This window comes from Polypterus senegalus, chromosome 10, assembly GCF_016835505.1.
Source record: "Polypterus senegalus isolate Bchr_013 chromosome 10, ASM1683550v1, whole genome shotgun sequence".
Lineage (NCBI taxonomy): Eukaryota > Metazoa > Chordata > Cladistia > Polypteriformes > Polypteridae > Polypterus > Polypterus senegalus.
In genome coordinates, this window is record NC_053163.1 from 152,131,218 (window position 1) to 152,152,374 (window position 21,157).

Genomic DNA, 21,157 nt, shown 5'->3' on the forward strand with positions numbered 1-21,157 from the left:
ATATAATATAATATAATATAATATAATATAATATAATATCTATACTAATAAAAGGCAAAGCCCTCACTCACTCACTCACTCACTCATCACTAATTCTCCAACTTCCCAAGTAGGTAGAAGGCTGAAATTTGGCAGGCTCATTCCTTACAGCTTACTTACAAAAGTTGGGCAGGTTTCATTTCGAAATTCTAAGCATAATGGTCATAACTGGAAGGTATTTTTCTCCATTAACTGTAATGGAGTTGAGCTGGAATGACGTGGGGGGGCGGAGTTTCGTGTGACATCATCACGCCTCCCATGTAATCACGTGAACTGATTGTCAACGCAGTGCGTAGAAAACCAGGAAGACCTCCAAAAAGCGCTTAAGAAAACATGCATTATATAATTGAGAAGGCAGCGAAAAACAATAAGAAGCGGCGAGTGACATATACTACCATATTCATGAGTGTTGCTGCCTCGGATAGAAAGCACGGTGTAAACCTAAACTTTAAATTAAGTTCATAGACAGGCTACGCTGGCGCTTCACATGCCCACAGGTAATGCGGGATACAAGTTTAATGAGAGGACGAGGATATAAACGAGTTTTGATCACTTTGTAACTAAGTTAAAATTGTAGGTGAAGGGGTGTGCTTATGCAAATTCCGAGAGACTGTGTTTGTGGGGGATTGACAGTTAAGGCGGGGGGGGTCACGTCATCATCTCCCTCCCATTCATCTAATTTCGGTCTGAGCTGAGCTCCGTGGCTAACGCGTCTTCCGAAGCAACTTCGTCAGACTGCCACCAAATACTCACAGAAAAATCCACAAGTTAATACACACGCTGTCTCTCGAGTTTCTCCACACTGAATCCTCCAGGCACTACTTACAAAAGGTCACATTGACAATCGTGTTACGTTATTTTTAAAATCTTTCCTTTTCTTAGCACAAGCACAGCTGAGAAGCTTGATGCATGTGCTCCATAACGTTAAAAATAATGCATTTAATCACACTTTGCATTACAAGCAAAGGGGAGCTTTTGTCAATGCATGATTTCCTGGTACCCTATTACATTGATCAGCGCATCCCGATTCATTTTACCCTCGCACCACCTTAGTTTGAGAAGAAGTATGAAAAATATGAGGTTAACACAGAAAAACAGATCACCAATTCAAGCTTTATGAATAATCGATTCGCCATCAATAATTGTTTTGGTAAAGCCATCCTCCTTCCATTTTATAATTTTTCCGCCACTAGCCATGATTAAATGAACGGTAAAAAAGTAAGAGCAAAGCGAGGGTGACTTATTTAGGCAGGCATATATATGACAGCAACACTCATGACAATGTCAATCATGTTACGTTATTATTAAAATGTTTCCTTTTCTTTTCATTACTTCTTTAACACACTACTTCTCCGCTGCGAGGCGCGGGTATTTTGCTATATATATATATATGAATGACCTCCAAAGAGCGCTGAGACTTTTGATATCATGAACGTGTCTGCAAAACTGTGGTCTCCTGCCTTGCAAAGTCGAGCAGCCAGCGCGCATAGCTGTGCCGGCCTTTGAGACGCTGACTGCGCTTCTGCCTTAAGTCAAAGTGAGCACTTTTAATTTTTTTCATCCTCCCCCTGCGCTATAGCCCAGACAAGTGCAAACACGGGACCCCTTTTCTACACCACGGCAAAATAATATTAAGGCGATTCACACTTTCTTTTGCACGTATACGATTATGAGGTCCTCACCTCGGATTATGAAGACACGCACACGAGTGGAGGACTGACAGTGCCATCACAGCTGATTAATGGCAGGGACGTCTCACCAGTCTACACAAGACCCACCGCGACTGTCCCAAAAGGCGATCATAACGCCAGCGAACACATCTCTCTATACTATATAAAAGAAAAAGGCAACTTTCCTTTCTTTACACCTTTTATCCCAAACCAAAGCCTTTCTCTCTTAACAGTGCAGAGGACACAAAACTAATTTTCTTTAAATGCCGGTAAGGCACATTACCAGAGGCACAAATTTGAACGTTCACATAGAAAATGTAATTTCTATACCACAGCCGTCGTGTAGCGCCTTTCAAAAGGGATCTACTACCGAGAGATGATCCATATATATTTTAGCTGCTGTTAGTTACTTACCTGTTGTGTTACACAGTCTTTAAAATGTAGTTTACCCGCAACCACTCCAGTAGTGATCAATGTACCTGTACTTCTTAAAACGTTAATGTTTTACTGTTTAATAACTTATAGACTATATTTTATTATTTTTCCCTTGCACTCAGTGACCAAAGCTATACACACACATATAGACACATACAAACATACACACAAGTATATGTATGTGTATATATATGTATGTATGTGTATATATATATATATACACACACACACCCCTATCTACATTTTATATATATATATATACACACACATACATACATACATACATACATACATACACACATATATATAATTTGTGTGTGTGTATGTATGTATGTGTGTGTATATATGATGTAGATAGGTATGTATATATATATGTGTATATGTAGATATGTATATATAGATATGTAGATATGAAGATATGTATGTGTATATATATATATATATGTATGTATGTATGTGTGTATATATATATGACAGCAGCAATCCAAGCTGTGAGAAAACAGTAAAAAGGAGGCGTGTCAGACGTCATGGTACATTTTCTGATGCAGCTACCGAAAACAACTTCGTGACGCTGCCGCCAAATACACAAAACAATTACTTTGACAATCATGTTACGTTATTTTTAAAATGTTTCCTTTTCTTTTTCATAACTTCTTAAACACATGACATCGCTGCGAAGTGATGAGTCAGTGAGTGAGTGAGTGAGGGCTTTGCCTTTTATTAGTATAGATAGATAGATAGATAGATAGATAGATAATGTGAAAGGCACTATAGATAGATAGATAGATAGATAGATAATGTGAAAGGCACTATATGATAGATAGATAGATAGATAGATAGATAGATAGATAGATAGATAGATAGATAGATAATATAGGAAGGCTATAATATAATATAATATAATATAATATAATATAATATAATATAATATAATATAATATAATATAATAGCCAATGGAGTTAATCCAGCCAAAACAGGGTGCAAGGCAGGAACAAACCCTGGGCAGGTGCCAGCCCACCGCAGATAATATAATATAATATAATATAATATAATATAATATAATATAATATAATATAATATAATATGTGGTGGGCTGGCGCCTGCCCAGGGTTTGTTCCTGCCTTGCACCCTGTGTTGGCTGGGATTGGCTCCAGCAAACCACTGTGACCCTGTAGTTAGGATAAACCGGGTTGGATAATGGATGGAAGTATAATATATTGACATGGTGGTTAGTTCCTACCTAGTACCAAATGCTTTATAATATAATATAATATAATATAATATAATATAATATAATATAATATAATATAATATAATATAATATAATATAATATAATAATAGCATGGTGACACAGTGGTTAGCACTCTTGCCTTACATCTCCAAGCACTTAGTTAAAGTCCTTGGCCCAGTTACTGCCTATGTGGACTTTTCAAATTTTCCCAGTTCTCCATGTACACTCCCATAGGTTTGCCTGTCCCTCCTGCTGTAATTGACTCCTTCTAAGTCTGTGTGTGTGTGTGTGCATACATAAGCAATGAGACAAGCTTGTGCCCAAATCCAATACTGGTGGAATAGATTCCAGCTTCCTGTGACCAGTAATTGAGCTGAATTTGAAAGACTCAAAAGTTTTGAGAATGACACAAATATTAATTTTCACAAAGTTTGCTGCCTCAGTTTTTATGATGGCAATTTACATTGACTCCAGAATGTTCTGAAGAGTGATCAGATGAATTGTAATTAATTGCAAAGTCCCTCTTTGCCATGAAAATGAACTTAATCAAAAAACCCCATTTCCACTGCTGATGTGAAGAAGGCTTCAGGGCGCCCAAGAAAGTCCAGCAAGCGCCAGGATCGTCTCCTAAAGTTGATTCAGCTGCGGGATCGGGGGGACCACCAGTGCAGAGCTTGATCAGGAATTGCAGCAGGCAGGTGTGAGTGAGGTGAAGACTTTTGGAGGATGGCCTGATGAGTGTCAAAAAGGGCAGCAAAGAAGCCAAGAAAAACATCAGGGACAGACTGATATTCTGGGATTGGACTGCTGAGGACTGCTGGGGGAACGTCATTTTCTCTGATGAATCCCCTTTCTGATTGTTTGGGGCATACGGAAAAAAAGACAAGGTGAGCGGCTCTCCATCAGTGCCGTGTTATGCCAACAGTACAGCATCCTGAGACCACTAATGTGTGGAGTTGCTTCTCAGCCAAGGCAGTGGGCTCACTCACAATTTGGCCTAAGAACACAGCCATCAATAAAGAATGGGACCAAAATATCCACCGAGAGCAACTTCTCCCAACCATCCAAGAACAGTTCGGTGAACAACAATGAACAATCCAGCTTGATGGAGCACCGGGCCATAAGGCAAAAGTTAAGAAGCAAGTGGGAACAAAGCATCGAAATTTGGGGTCAATGGCCAGGAAACTCCCCAGAACTTAATCCCATTGAGAACTTGTGGTCAGTCCTCAAGAGGCGAGTGGACAAACAAAAACCCACCAATTCAGACAAACTCCAAGCATTGGTTCTGCAAGAATGGGCTACCATCAGTCAGGATTTGGCCTAGAAGTTGATTGCCAGACAGCCTGCCAGGGCAAATTGCAGCGGTCTTGAAAAAGAAAGAAGAGCCAACACTGCAAATATGGACTCTGTGCATAAACGTCATGTCATTGTCATTAAAAACCTTTGAAACTTCTGAACTGCTTGTAATTCTACTTCAGTACACCAGAGAAACATCTGACAATAAGATCTAAAAACACTGAAGCAGCAGACTTTGTGAAAACTAAAACTTGGTTCATTCTCAAAACTTTTGGCCACAACTGTAGATGATGGCCTTTGATCCTTTGAAGGTTTCTTCCTGCCTTCTATCCTGTGCTACCAGGCTGCCATCCAGCCCCTTTATTGTAATACGTGGATTTTTCCTGTTAAACTGCAGACTGTAAACCACATGCTGCTGCAGTCCTGCTGCTAATTCTTTCAGGTTTTACTCAGTCTTGTTCCAAATGTTCTTTTCAGGAAATGAGGTCACCATGGGGAGGGTTTGGACACTAAGGGTATGCGTTGCATTCTTGTGAGTTCATCAAGGATGTTTTAATGATGCCCTTTAGTGAAGGCACTACACCAAATCGAGAATCCTAAACTGATTGAGAGACCAGTTTCACGTCATGGTTTCAATTTATGTAAAGCGTGTGATTCTGCAGGCAAGTTCTAAAATGGCCGGGTGGACTGTCACGCCACACTGAAGTCCAATGATTCCAATGCCTTTTCATGTTTTGCATCTTGGTGGCGACGAGGCTATGTCCACATTACTATGTTTTTATTTTAAAACTTGAACGATGTCCATCCACAGTAGCATTTTCTCATTTTTTATGAATGAGTCCCGGGTCACACTGGGCTCGTGGGCATCAGCAGAATCAGAACAAGGAAGGGTCCTCCACACTAGACATTCATTTGCAGTTTGAATTCACACACAGAGAACAGAAATTGCAAAAAAACAAAAAACAGATTGCTTGGTTTGGACTGACGATGAGGTGGAATTGTTATTGAGAGCACAAGGTGAACAAAGCAGCTGAGAAAATGTACTGAGTAGGAGCCAGTTATGGACGGGTCACATAAGAAGTGTGGAAGAAAGGAGAAAATGGAGGCAAATTTCTGCGCTTTCCAGTGTTGTAGTGTTGGACATGAGATGACCAGCTGTCAGGGCTCCTCAAAGCTCTAGTCTTGACTGACCCCAGCTCTGAGAGTGAGTCACGTATTTTATCAGACTTTGACACTCAGTTGGAATCGTTTTAGAAATAACGCTTAATAACTATGTGCCTCCACTAAAGCCTGTTTCTTTGTTTAGCCATTAATAACACAGTTAACATCGTCCCCATTGTTTTTGTCTTGTGTTTTCTGCCCCTAGATGTCATGGTGCAGGAATACGTCAAGTATGGTGCTCTGGATCTGTTTCTAAAGAGGAATCGCAGCACAGTGCAGGTCCGCTGGAAACTGGATGTGGCCCGCCAACTTGCTTGTGCCCTGAACTACCTGGTGAGAGCAACTTCCTCAAAGATGGCGGTCGGGGAATTTCAGCAGGTTTCATTTCCTCTGCCCAAAGGGAATCTCACTAGAGTGCAATGTTCAATGGTGGTGCAATCCCTTAACGGACCAGTCCATGTTCATTTGACCTTCGCTTTAACTAGACTAGCAGCAGAGTGCTGTGCTGTGCGTGTTTGAAATACCCATAAGCCTTTGCAAACGTGCTGTCATGTGTCAGCTTCTATCTGTTATGGCTACTGCGTAATTTTCAAATTGCTTTTAACTCTTTGATGTAATTTTGCATATCGGAGCTGAATTTCTAGTAGACCTCTCCCCCTCATTCATTGGTCAAGGATCCTCTCTGCCTCTCCCTCTCATTTCTTGGTCAAGAATTCACTCAGCTTCTCCCCCTCATTCATTGGTCTAGAATCCTTTCTGCCTCTCCCTCTCATTTCTTGGTCAAGAATTCACTCAGCTTCTCCCCCTCATTCATTGGTCAAGAATCCTCTCTGCCTCTCCCTCTCATTTCTTGGTCAAGAATTCACTCAGCTTCTCCCCCTCATTCATTGGTCAAGAATCCTCTCTGCCTCTCCTCAGTCATTCATTGGTCAAGAGTCTTGTCCATCTCTCACCTGCTCATTCATTGGTCAAGAATCTTGTCTATCTCTCTCTCTCTTTCTCTCTCTCTCTCTCTTGCTCATTCATTGGTCAAGAATCCTCTCTGCCTATACCTCCCATTCATTGGTCAAGAATCCTGTCTTCTGTTTATGTTGTATGCTGAATTTTCCAGAAGTATTAATAATTTTGTTACCAGAAAATGCATGCATTTTGCACATTTTAAGCATGTGAATGAATAACAGACATGTGAATTATGTGGCACAACAAGGACGTTTTTCATATTGTTTGCCATTGTCCAGTATTGGTAACCATTCTCTTAGAATCTTTTTTATGTACTTTCCTCAGGAAAACATTAGATTGAAAAATCTCTTACCCGCCAATACAAACTATATGTGGTAACTAAAATATAAAATAAATATCGCTTTTGGGTGGAGTGTTCCTTTAAGTGCAAGGCATAGTTTAAGGATGTGATTGAATTACAGACAGGGGACAGAATATCAGAGACTGAGAAAAATGAGAGCTAAGTAAGAATGGTGGACAACTGGAGTAGCAACCTCACAGGGCGGACAAGTGCACATTTATTGAAGTGGCCAGACCAGGTAGATCAGCACGACTTATTTTACTTCTTATTCTATGACGGCCTGTGAGTGACTGTCGCAGATAAGCACTCTCTGTAAATGAGTGTTTCATTTGGATGTCCACAAGGTGGAGCAATAAATGCAATTCAAGGACAAACTGTGAGTGAAATTGAGTCCAAGCACATTCAGTAGGCACAAAATCGGGTACACGTGCCTCACAATCGAAACATTTAGGATAAAAATCAAGTTTAGAAAATGTATTCATTATTATGCTTCATGTCAGACAGTACAGTGGCCTCCTAATAGCTAGTTGTTGTTGCTTCACAGCTTCAGTGATCTGGGCTTGATTTTCAACCTGTGCATTATTCCAGTTGTTCGCATTTCAGCATCATTTTTTTCCATGTATTTTGACTTCCACGTCACAAAAAACGTGAACATTAGGTTTACTGGCATCTTGATAATGCCCACACGTGAGTATGATAGACTGGTACAATATGCTCCACGCTGCCCGAATAAGCTTCAGCACTTCATGCCTCTTAGTGTAAAAATATTAGTTCAGAAAGTGAAATGAACTGAAGAATGGACAGGCGGACATTTTATTTGATTCTTTTGCAATAGAGTCATGACGGCACTGTGTCTAGCTCTGCTGTCTCTTAATTCCCACTTGTAGAGTGAAAAATGGTACTCAGCATTATTAAAATGTGCTCTTCCTCCTGTTTCAATAAGGCCATTCTTTTTGTTGTTCTGAAGTGATTATGAAATAAAAAAATGTTAATTACTATTAAATAATCTTTTATCGTGAAAAAGTATAGACTCACGTTGTAAAAAAAAGGATACTCACACCATTCAAACTATACTTCAGCTTCTTATGTATTAAGAGTTGCGTTTATTTTATATTACTTTAAGATCTGGAAGCTTAATAACATTTGGAGATTTCAATTGTATTTCCCACTGACATTGTTTGTATTCTGAAATTCAAGTTTCTGCTAAGTATTCAATACATTTCAGTAAGCGTGTTCAGTACTTATTCCCTGTGTCATTCCACTTTATTACACATAATTTATGGACTTGTTTGTTTTGATTTCTTTGTATGTGTGGATTACTTGGGTTGTTGCTGACATTTGGTAAAAATTTCATGTCAAGAGCCCCATTAGAAATGTACTTACTGAGAAAAATGTTGACGTGTTCAATACTTATTTTCCCCACTGTAAGTGCATCATTAGTATTCAGTACGTTTCTCTGTTTCTATATTTAATATCATGATAAGTGTGTTTCAAGATGATTGAAATTGCTTAACTACTACTAATATAATATAATATAATATAACAAGCCAAAGCCCGGCGGTGTAAGAATAGGAACGGAAAATAGTGAGAAAGGAATTCAGTATAACAAAGGCTTAGGTAACCACCGTCGCAGTATAACGAAAATAGCAAGGAGCGAAACCAATGCCAATGGTCGAGAGAGTACCTTCCTGTAGTAGGCTACGGAAAACGTAGACATACTGCATATAGATAGGCGCCACATTCACTGTGTTGCCCAGTCGACACCATAAGTCAGTGCGTCCGCCCTATTGCGAGTGCTAAAACTGCCATTTAAACTAATACACGTAGACGTGGAAAACGGGTTTTCTGATGAAAAAACAATAACGTTTTAAACAGTATCGTTTACAAACAACAGATTTTGGTGAATCGTTTACATGCAATTATTTATATCCATTTATACACTAATAATGGAAATTATTAAATAAAAATAATAATAATAATAATTATTATTATTATTACTATTAAATAATTCCTCCCATATAAGTAATATTTCTCGGACTGCCTTCTTCCATCTCCGAAACATTTCTAGACTTCGTCCTGTTCTTACGCAACACATTACTAAAGTATCAGTTAATGCCCAAGTTACCTCACGTATAGATCACTGTAATGCTATTCTATCTGTCATCCCACAAAAACGTATCCATTGCTTACGACTTCTTCAAAGTTCTGCTGCCAGGATAATAACTTGCTGTTCTAAATCCACTGAACATATCACACCTACTCTCTCTCAACTTCACTGGCTCCCTGTTCACTACAGAATACAATACTAAATACCGGTCTGAACATTTAAAGCTCTCCACAACCTCACTGATCTCCTCCAGACTGACACTCCTCTCGCTCACTCAGATCCTCATCTGCAGCTCGACTTTCTGTACCGCACGTCAGACTCAGTGCTTTAGGAGCTCGAACGTCTCTCATTGTGCTCCTCAACTCGGGAATTCTCTTCCCTCTCATATACGTCAGCTCGATTCAATAACACATTTTAAAACTGCCCTCAAAACTTATCTTTTCAAACTGGCATACCAATTGTGAATTTTGCATTGTCACTGCCAGTTATCTTTGTTTGTTTGCTAATTATTGCTGTTTGATGGAGAGCGACAGTGGACGCGGAATTAGGATTAGAGATGGCAGGCGGGGCTCTGTCGTGCGTATCTCATGGTCTTAGAGTTGGTGGGCGGGGCTCTGTGAGTTGGTGGGCGTGGCTCTCTGTCTTGCGTGCCCTTAGTGAATTATATATATAGATATAATGTAATATAATATAATACAGTGGTACCTCGTTATACATCCGCTTTGGAATAAGTCCAACTTGCTATACGTCCTGTTTGGATGCCAAAAATTTTTCTTGGTATACGACCTTTGTTTGGAATACGACTCGCGTGCTAGAATACCGCGCGCTGCCTTGGTTTACCTCTCTCGGGACAAAGCCACAACTGCCCACGAGCATCAGTACGCGCTATAACTCTCTGTGAATTTTCACGGGATTTTGTGTTTTTTTGCGTAAATTTGAATTGGTTGTTGAAAAGTATGAAGGTGGCATGCGTATCCGGGACTTGGCTGATGCATACCATATTCCAAGAATGATGGTATCTATGATTGTGAAAAACAATGACATTATTAAAAAGTAAAGTGAGGTTAAATTTTCATTTATTTCATCTAATGTCTTTTGTATTTAGGTATTTTAGTTTTAACCAGTGTTTAAATTATTTTATACAACTCCATCAATGTATTACATGACAATAACAATAGGATTTTTTTTTTCATGGGAATGGTTTAATCATTTTCCCTTTATTTCTTATGGGAAAAAATTGTTTGGTATATGTCCTGTTTGGTAAAAGTCCAAGGATCTGGAATGGATTAAGAACGTATACCGAGGTACCACTGTATATATATATATATATATAATATAATCATTATATATAATACTCTACCGTGTCTGTCCATTTGTCCAGGATTTGAAATCACCTGAAGCTCGTAAACCATTTGACCTATTGACTTGAAATTTGGTACACATATACTACGTGACGTCTACTATCCAGTTTTGGGGTGATGATTGACCTCCTAAGTTATTCCTTTTTTTATTTTTATTTTATTTTGTTGTAGAATCAACTCTCGGCAGCACTCAGAAGGGCGGCCGTGTGGCGCATGTGTATGGGAGCCGTTCTTATCCCTACCACCTTCGCCGTCACTTCCCCTACCTCTTCATATCTTAAATCATTCTTGAGGCAGATTGAAGACTTAAGTGCCAGCTTAAGTGAAAATTTAAAAAATAACTTACAAAGTAATTGCAACACAAACACTGACTTGTTCGGTTTTAACGCAAAAAGATGCTGACGGAAGAAGAAAAGAAGCGGGCGGTTAGGATGGAGAAGAAAAGAAGAGCTGCTCGGGAAGGAGCAAGCACATCAACCTCTGAGCAAATGAAAGGTAAACGTACAGAGAAAGAGGATGAAAACTATAAGTCAAGTGTATTCACTGCACGTTATCGTACAGTGCGCCGTTACCTGTGCAATAGAATACGCTACTGTGGCTGTCCGTTTGTCTGTCCAGGATTTTAAATCGCCTGTAGCTCACAAACCGTTTGACCGATTGACCTGAAATTTAGTACACATATACTACGTGACGTCTACTATCTGCTTTCGGGGTGATGACTGACCTCCTAAGCTCAGGAAGCAGCAAGCACATCAAACTCTGAGCAAACAAAGGCTAAACGTACAGAGAAAGAGGATAAAAACCTATAAGTCAAGTGGATTCACTGCACGATAGTGCGCCATTACGGAGTTTGCAAGCGCATCAACCTACGGCACGCAGCAACAGACGTTTCCTGTTGATTTCTGTGTTAAACCGTTGCTCTGTGTGCTTTTCAGAATGTGGAATTTTTTTCAAAAAAATATTCAGCCCTCAAAGAGTTAAACTGGCGACACAACTGTTGCCTGTCAACACGTCAGCCCACCTCCTCCCACACTGCTGTGTGTCTTCAACTGTTTCATGGGCATCCTGGCCTGGTAAGGGTTCTGACCATCCAGCTCCATATATTATGAATTCTCAAAGAATTAAGTGAGTGAAATCCAGCAGATCACTAGACGTGTGGGTCAATTCGTTTTCTTGCAGTTGTGACAGAATTAGGGTTTTCTCGCACCCTTGTACCCTCGGACCACATGTCAGACACCAGATAAAAGTCCAAATAATTATTTATTATAATAATAAAGTGCACAAAGCACGCTCCTCTCCACAATTCTCCAATACACCAATAACAATAACAATAATAAACCAATCCTCCACTCCCAGACGCTTAGCCACCCTGCCTCTCAACTCCGCTCGTCTGTCTGGGATCTCCCACAGTCCTTTATACTCCTTGACCCGGAAGTGTTTGTCCCTCAGTCCATGTGACTTTCTATCACTTCCGGGTCAGGTAAAACTTCTCTTTTTCTTCATCCCGAAGCACGCCAGTTCTTCTGTCCATGTGAGTGGGACGTACTTCCGAAGTGTAGGGAAAATAGTCCCTGGGCCTCCCTGCAGCGACTCCTGGCGGCCCCCCATGGTATCCAGTAGGGCTGTGCATTTAATGACCACTGTCCATAATTCCTTGCTGGCATTCGGGGCACCTCTACGCTGCAAGGAGGGCTCCATCTGGCGGCCTGGAGGTATTGGCCGGGGTACATGGCCGGCCATATCTTACACAGTACAGACGCCAGGTCCCAGAATGCACTAGGAATTGTCTTCCTTTTCTTTCCTTCTTCTTGTACTTTCCTCTTTTTCAAAGTTCCTGCTTATGTTTTTTTTACGCAGCTCATCCACCCTCTCTGCCTTTTTCACATAATTCATTAAGCTTCTCAAGCTGAATTGTTAAGCAGAGTGAAGAAAGCATGAAAGCCGTGTCACAGGAACATTCACAAAAGGATTACGGGCGAGTCATACTGTCATGTCATCTCTGTCACCGCTCTCATTTAAATGTTTAATTAATGAGAGGCAAAGTTTGATTATTATTCACAGAGTCCTCCATTTGCACTGACTGACTCTTCCTGATTATTTCCTATTCATCAGCCATGCTTGGTCTAAACCTCTTGAAACAGAAGAATTGAACACGGATTTGATCTTCTTACAATGGTTTGACTTCTTTTCGTTTATTCTTAAAGGTCTAATTTTCTTACTCTTCCTTTCACGCCACCTGAAGGAGGATAAGAAAATCGTTCACGGAAACATCCGGGCAAAGAATCTGTTGCTGTCCAGGGAAGGAGACGCGACGACAGGAAGCCCCCCATTTATCAAGCTGAGCGACCCGGGGATCAGTGTGGGAGTGCTGACCAGGGAAGGTAAAGGGCATGACTTATTAGCATATATGTGCTATAAAACTCCAAAAATATCGGAATGTATTCAGATATGAGTAGGCCTGTTTGGCTGCCATGTTTTTTGTATGAGTGTACAAGTATGGAATGCTCTTTACTGAATTTTGAGCATATTGTTTAGGTAGTAAAATAAGAGCACAATGGGCAGGGAAGCAGAGATATAGATAGTCCTGACCACTATGACATTGACTGGAAGAAAAGGGGTGTAGAAAAATCCATAAAATGTAATATAACACGCATAACATTTGTGAAGGTAACAGTCCTGAGGCCTCGTTTCTAAAACTTTGCGTGGATTTGAACTTGAAAATACAGGCACTCCAAAAACCAGGAAAGTGCATAATCAGATTTATAAAACCCGTCGTACACACATTTCTACACAATTAACCCTAATAAGTCACAATCACCTTGTAAATGTGCGTTCATGAATTCAATGCTAATCAACCTCATACACATCCAGTCACCGGGGGAGGGTGCAGAAATTTGATGCATCGAGACTCTACCACCTGGCTGTGTGGCATTGTAGTGGCTCTCCAGTGTGTTATGAGGGTCCGGGAAAGGCATAAGGTGCCAGTGTCTGAGCGGGTAGCCATTATCGCCTGGCACATGTTAATGGTCCAATTGCGGTTACAATGAATAGCACAGGCCTGGTGAAAAACTGGGGGTCAGTCAGTTCCGCTACTGACAAGCCATTATCATGTACATTTCATTGACCGCTGCGTATTCAATTGTGATGTTTAATTACACCAATGACGGGGCCTGCTCCATGTTGGTCACACGTGCCATTAGGAATTTCATTTCACTGTAGACACGTGACAATAACTCTGAAATTATCGCATGACAAAGCATTTGTTATCAAAGCAAAACCTTACACTTTTTTGAAAAAGCAGGTCATTACTAAGTATTATAAAAATAATAATAATAATAGTAATAATAATAATAAAATAAATACATTTTATTTATATAGTGCCTTTCCCATACTTAAGGTGCTATATAATAGACAAAAAAATATGAAAGGCTCTATCTATTAGATAGATAGATAGATGTGAAAGGCACTATATAATAGATAGATAGATAGATGTGAAAGGCACTATATAATAGATAGATAGATAGATAGATTTGAAAGACATTATATAATATATAGATAGATAGATAGATGTGAAAGGCACTATATAATATATAGATAGATAGATAGATGTGAAAGGCACTATATAATAGATAGATAGATAGATAGATGTGAAAGGCACTATATAATAGATAGATAGACAGATGTGAAAGGCACTATATAATAGATAGATAGATAGATAGATAGATAGATAGATAGAAATCAAAAAATTAGTAGACTAATGTAAAAAGCAGTGGAGATCATACAGATTCTCTAATGCTGATATTTTTTTATTTATTTATTTGCATATTTATGTATTTATTTCCCTTCTTTCTTTTAACTTGTAGTGGTTTTGGACCGTATCCCATGGGTGGCTCCTGAACTGGTAGAGTGCCCAGCAGTGCCAGTGCTGGAGTCAGACAAATGGAGCTTTGGCACCACGCTGTGGGAGATCTTCAACAGCGGTGAGGTGCCTCTGCTCGGCCATGACCTCGAGTCGGTGAGTAATACAACATGTCCTGCTCCCACACTAAAGACAAGAAAGCTGACTTAGATGACTAAAATGTTTCCGGCTCACCTCCCTGCTCTTATCTCTCTGGCGTATGACACCCACTGTCTCTAGAATGAGAGGAATGTGGCTGAAGTTAAAGGAGCTGCTTTGTTTGTCACTCTGATGTGTACTTTCAGTCTGGAGCAGCACCAGTGGATCCAAATGAAGAAACTCAGAGAAAACCTCAATGTCTGTGCAGCTCCTTTTGATGACTATTGCTTTAAATCTTCCTTATTTTTCAATAAGTGACAGCAACGTCAGCCAAGCACAACTCGGGGCACGGTTGCCATTTACGTTGCCAAACATGTATTTGTCACACAGAAGACATGTTTAAAGTAGATTTTGCCTGTGGTGTCCTCTGTGTTTAGAACTGCTCCCAATGTGCTAAATACAGGGGATTAGACCCCCCTAATTATCCCTTTGAATGATATTAGAACCTTAACATCAAAAATTTTAAAAGATATCCAGGCAGATTATATGCCACACAGAGTGTCAGGACCTCAGTTTTACATCTCATCTAAATTTTTACAACCCAACTTCCTTGCCACTGCACTGGGGCATTGGGATTAAATGTCAATCTCAATTTATTTATAGAGCACATTGAAAACAACATCAGTAATGCTATAGTGCTTTGCTTTAAAACATACAATAAACATACATAAAATAAATAGAACTAAAGTGCAATAAAATGAAATAAAGCCAGTGGTGAGTTAAAGAAAAGAGAGATGACGACTAACAGCAGGGCAACCATCAGCATTGAAGAGCGAGAGAACAGAAATAGGTCTTCAGTCTCAATTTAAACAGTTCAATTGAGGGTGACTCCCTAATGTACTGAGGTAAAGAGCTCCACAGATGAGGGGCAGCAGCTGCAGACGTCGTGTCCCCCTTAGTTTAACACTTAGCACGAGGGACCATAAGCAACAAGTGCCCGGTAGACCTATTCTGTCTGGATAGCTTCTGTAAACCACACGATTCAGATAAATAGGCAGGAGCAGACCAGTGTAGTGATTTAAGAACCAGCAACAACATTTTAAAGTCAATCCACACATAGACCACAGATTAAATGCCCCCCCCGATGGCCTCACCAACCCCTCTTCCAGCAGTAATCCCAGCTCTTTTTAGATGGCCTCAAATCCAAGTACTGGCCAGACTCCTTAGCTTCTTATTGAATTACCTGTTCTGAAGTGCAAGTGGTATAGCTGATAGCAACAATGAATTGGGGGAGGACTGGCAGCTTGACTAGGGACAGATGCAAAATGGTGCATCACTCAAAAGCAGCTCTGTGTCATTGATATTATTACATATTCAATTTAAAATAGGGGATTGACAGAGTTTCATTTTAATGGGGAATCACAATAGGAGGGCCACCAGTACAAAAACTAGACATTACTGCAAAAGAGCTGAATGAAATTTTGCGTCTGTATTAGAGTTAACCAAATTTAACATACAAAATTAAAGGAGTTTCAAATGTTTCATCGGGAATAGAGGATCAGTAGAATGAGGCTAGTTTTTCCCAAGGTACGTGCTGTATCAATAACTCAATTATTTAACAAGCTCTCCGGTACAGTGGTATTAAAATCTATTAATAAAACTGCAGGAAATACAGAAATGGCATTCAAGTTACTACGGTTATGGAATCCAATCGGACACAAAAAGAACAAATCTGCCACATGAGAACAGATAAACTGACAGAGAGGCGTGTGACAGATAATAACACAGTATGAACGATGTCATCTCTAGGTGCTTTATGTTGAAACAAAGGAAAGTAAATACCTTCAAAATTTTCCCAAACGAGTTCCAAACAATAAATACTCCAAAACATAATGCATTTTATGACATTTACAGACGATGGCAGTTTGTTCCACAAATGCGGACCAACGAAGCAAAAGGCTAAATCACCTAACATTTTAAAAAAAATGATGTTAATCCAACAGACAAATATACCTGATGGGCCCGTGTGCGGTAACGACAGCTTTAGAAACTTGCAAGCAAATTTTGGGGCACCAACCGGGTCGTTCCATTTATTGTCTGGGGACAGAAATTCCAACAAAAGAAAAACAAAAAAAAAAAGATGCTAGCAAGTAGAGCTCCATCTGGCGGGTTACGCTGGACAGTAATGATGCCATCCTTTTGGCTCACCCATGGTTATATTACAGATGGACAGGAAGGGACGCGGTTAAGTGCCTTTCTCTGCACTGTGGGGAAAAAAAGAAGATGACATCATTAGCAGCAACATCCCCTCTCGTCTTATAGAAAATTGTATTCTTAAAATTGGTAATGTACTCGTACTGGAAAAATATTACAGTCAACTCTGTTCAAGGCCTCCGGATGAGATCGCCGCGTGCGCTTAATAGGAGTGCAACATGTCAGTCCAGAAAGCTGACCATTCACTTACCCCGCCTACTAGCCTACTAGTCCCTGTGTTTGGATATTCTGGCTTTTTGACGTTGTTCTGGATCAAAGCACTGCTAAAATGGTGCCCTCTGTCTTCTATGACTAGAAATACACTCTCACATTTCTTCTCCTATATAGAAGCAGCGTTTTTATAAGGACCAAATGCAGCTGCCTGCCCCACGATGGACAGAGCTGGCCAACCTTATCACCCGATGCATGCAGTACCAGCCTTCTCTGAGACCATCTTTCCGTGCCATCATCCGGCAGCTGAACAACCTGTTCACATCAGGTGAGTTTCTCTGATTCCAAATATTCGATATTCATATTTATTTATTGAACCTGGAATATATCATATATTTTTATGATATCAAATATTCCCATGACCATTTTATGTCACTAATGTTGCAAATATTTTGTACCAGTAATGTACTACTAGACAACTGCAGGTTTTCATTAAAACCTATTCTTTTCATTTCTGTTTTGAAATTCACTCATCAGCTTATTTACCAAATCCAGAACATCCACCTTAATAAAAGGATAAGTGTCTGTGTGATCTTCCAATTGTTATGTCTCTGTCATTCCAAAAGATGCTGCATATCAAACATTTTTAGCAATAAAATACATTGCATTTGTCATTCCAACATATGGCACATCACAAACATTAACAGCACTTTTACAAATCCCATACCAAAATGGCATATAACAGAGACAGGTGCATTGCATTTGCCATTCCAACATATGGTGCATCACAAGCATTAAATCTGCTTTTATGAATCCCATACCTTATAACAAAGACAAATACAGTAAATTACATTCAGGGCCGCCACCACCATTAAGGCAAATTAATGGTGCATAAATCATAAGAGGGAAAAAAACCCAGTTGCACAGGTTAGCTACAGAATAGTCGGCTGGGTCACTAATAAGCTTGGCCTAGGGCAGCAGTTCTCAACAAAAAAGGGGGCGCGAATGTTGCCATATGTGGCGTAATTTCGCTATTCGTAGGGAACTTTTAAACTTGTAGCAGTGTATCGGCAGCAAAAAATATAGGAATACATTTTATTAGGGTTTCAAAAAAACGTTGGGTTGGGCGCAATTAAAACTGTTATGAAAACTTGGGTCGCAAATACTTAAAGGCTGAGAAACGCTGGCATGGGACACGAAATAACCTTGGACGGGCACTAATTACATGGTGCACATGAATGTTAGCACTGAGGTCTACGTTGAACCTGTGTAAGATGAGGTAACACATCTAGTACACTTTAATAAAAGGATAAGTATCTGAGTGTCCTTCTGATTGCTATGGCTCTCTCTCATTCCAAAAGATGGCACATCACAAACGTTTTTAGAAATAGAATGTTTTGCTTTTGTCACTCCAACAGATGGTACATCACAAACATTAACACTGCTTTTACAAATCACATACTAATTGGTTTATAACAAAGACATGTGAATTGCATTTGCAAATCCAACAGATGGTGCATCACAAACATTAACACTGCTTTTACGAACCCCATACCAAACAGCATATGATAGAGACATACACAACGCATGGTAGAAGGAAATGTTAACTCTGAGCTCTATGTTGTGATTTAGATTTCAACCTGTCTTGGATGGGGTAGCACAGCTAATCCACCTTAATTAAAGGATAAGTATCTGTTTATCTATCCGATTGTTATGTCTTTGTCATTCCAAAGGATGCTGCACCACAAACACTCTTAGTAATAAAATGTATTGGATTTGTTATTCCAACACATGGAATCATTACAAACATTTTCAGTAATGTATTTTATTACTACAGATGTTTGTGATGTCCCATCTGTTGGAATGACAAATGCCATGCATTTCACTACTATATCCATCTATCCATTATCCAACCTGCTATATTCTATCTACAGGGTCATGGGAGTCTGCTGGAGCCAATCCCAGTCAACACAGGGCGCAAGGCTGGAAACAAACCCCAGGCAGGGTGCCAGCCCACCGCCTGGCACACATAGACATACACACACTAGGGACAATTTAGGATCGCCAATGCACCTAACCTGCATGTCTTTGGACTGTGGGAGGAACGGGGAGAACATGCAAACTCCATGCAGGGAGGACCGGGAAGAGAAGCTGGGTCTCCTAACTGTGAGGCAGCAGCGCAACCCACTGTGCCACCGTGCCGCCCTGTGTGTGTATATGTCAACATAAAATATAATAAGAAGTCACAAAAACAGGGGATTTCAATTGAACAGTACATCATAGAAAAATGTAAAAGTGACTTTTGTGATAACCTAAAAGTGCTCAGGAAGCAAAACCATCCTTGTCCTGTGAAGACAGCCCTTTAATGTTTTTATACCCAAATAAATAGAGAGTGCATGTAACTGGGAGGTTAGCCCATCTGTGTTTTTTTTTCACCAGCCCACCCAAATGCCATGTTTAATGTGTTCATTCCCCTCCTATCAAGGTAAAGGATACTTCTGGGATTTTTCAGGTTGAAGTTATTTCTTCACAAAGATGCTGTTCTAAAGTTAACACTATTTATAAATAAAAAAAAAAAATACCTTGCCTTTTCAGTGTAACAATGGAGGCTATGGGGTACAGAGGAAAAGCTTAAAACTTACCAAATAGGTCAATTTTTCAAGCCAAGGCAGTTGTTGAGTCTTGATCCGTGTCTTCTGATCACACACACATTGTAAAATAGTTTATACAGGTCAGTTTTGAACACAAAATCCGTACGTGAGCGTCAGTAGGCTTTGCACCCTAGGAACCAAGTTACCCGAACTATTCTGTAACATTTCAGTCATTATGGACCACACTGATGATCTTTCTGATCATAAAATAAGTCCTTATAGTAGCAACTGAGGAGAAGAATCCAGAACTCATTGCAGAATTACAGCATTTGGGGGTTCCTCTAGAGTGCTGCCACTTTCTTTTGCACGATTTGGCTGAAAAACTAATCAGCATGTCGTCATCTCATAACAGGCGTAAGTTTCGAGTTTGGTATTTTTTCGTTCAGCTCTAGACCCTCCTTTAAGAAACTGTGACACACAGACAGACACACCCGTCATCAGAGATATCGATGTTTTCAGTATCGGGGACCCTAAAACATTGAGATCAGTCGAAAACTGGATATCAACATTTTTGCCGAATCTAAAGCCTTCACTCCTTCCCCATAGATGATAGGTTTTGGTGGGGAAGGGCACAAAGCAAAACAACACCAATATTAAGAGATTTAGCCATTTTTAAGGAAGACAGGCCGTGTGTGATGGCTCAGCACTTAGTCGTCTTCTTACGCAACAACCTTTCACCCCTCCCCTGGGGGTGTGGTTTCCTCTCAAAAGACCAAATCACAGTAAAGTTTTCATGCCAAGTGGTTGGTTTTGTTTTAATTCACTTTCTTATTTTTGTGAGAACTCGCACAAGACTCACTCCTTACCTCAAGAACAATAATACCAGGGATATGCGATAAAATTAGTATTTCCAGATCCCTTTTGTTGTCACAAATCTGCGTAGGAAACACAGAAGGTGCAGATCAATGGCTGGCACCGTTTTTTTTTCCTTTAGTGCACAAGCGTCTATCAGGTTCTCATTTTTTTTTTCTCTCAGGGATACGACAGAAGTAAGTTAAATTTGGATTTCCCCCATAAAAGACACAACTGGCTTAGGAGAAGATGACCATGATGACCCTCCAGTATGGGCATTTTTTTTTTATAAAAACAATTAAGATAAGGCCTTTTTCAAGAGAATAACTTCAAAGTCATAAGAATTTGTAGCAGAGTGAGGCCTGAGATTTTTCATGAAACCTGCTGTGCTGATTAACTTATCACTCCGATTCTCCTTCCATTTTGTTTTCCAGATTATGAACTGCTTTTGGAGCAGCAGTACTGCCCCCAGCAGGAAGATACTTACTGGAGATACGTCAATCTGTCTGATTCCCGAGACCCCCTGCTCTATGAGGAGAGGCACTTCCGCTATATTTACCTGTTGGGCAAGGTAGGTAACCTGGGAAAGGGCTACATTGTAGGGGTTAAACTGTGTTCTTGCGGGGTCTGTGATGGTGACATCTCTGAAAGATGTTATGTAAGTTCTGAATGGTTAACGTCACACAATCAC

General features: G+C 40.0%; 1 protein-coding gene across 1 annotated transcript in view; it reads left to right on the top strand.

The window, feature by feature from the left end:
• jak3 (Janus kinase 3 (a protein tyrosine kinase, leukocyte)) overlaps positions 1–21,157 on the top strand; it is a 191,114-nt gene that overhangs the window by 129,797 nt on the left and 40,160 nt on the right. The window contains exons 14-18 of the mRNA XM_039767079.1: positions 6,040–6,167; positions 12,845–12,983; positions 14,466–14,617; positions 17,201–17,351; positions 20,901–21,037. Of these exons, the coding sequence (XP_039623013.1) occupies positions 6,040–6,167; positions 12,845–12,983; positions 14,466–14,617; positions 17,201–17,351; positions 20,901–21,037 (707 nt within the window). The remainder of the gene's footprint in view (positions 1–6,039; positions 6,168–12,844; positions 12,984–14,465; positions 14,618–17,200; positions 17,352–20,900; positions 21,038–21,157) is intronic.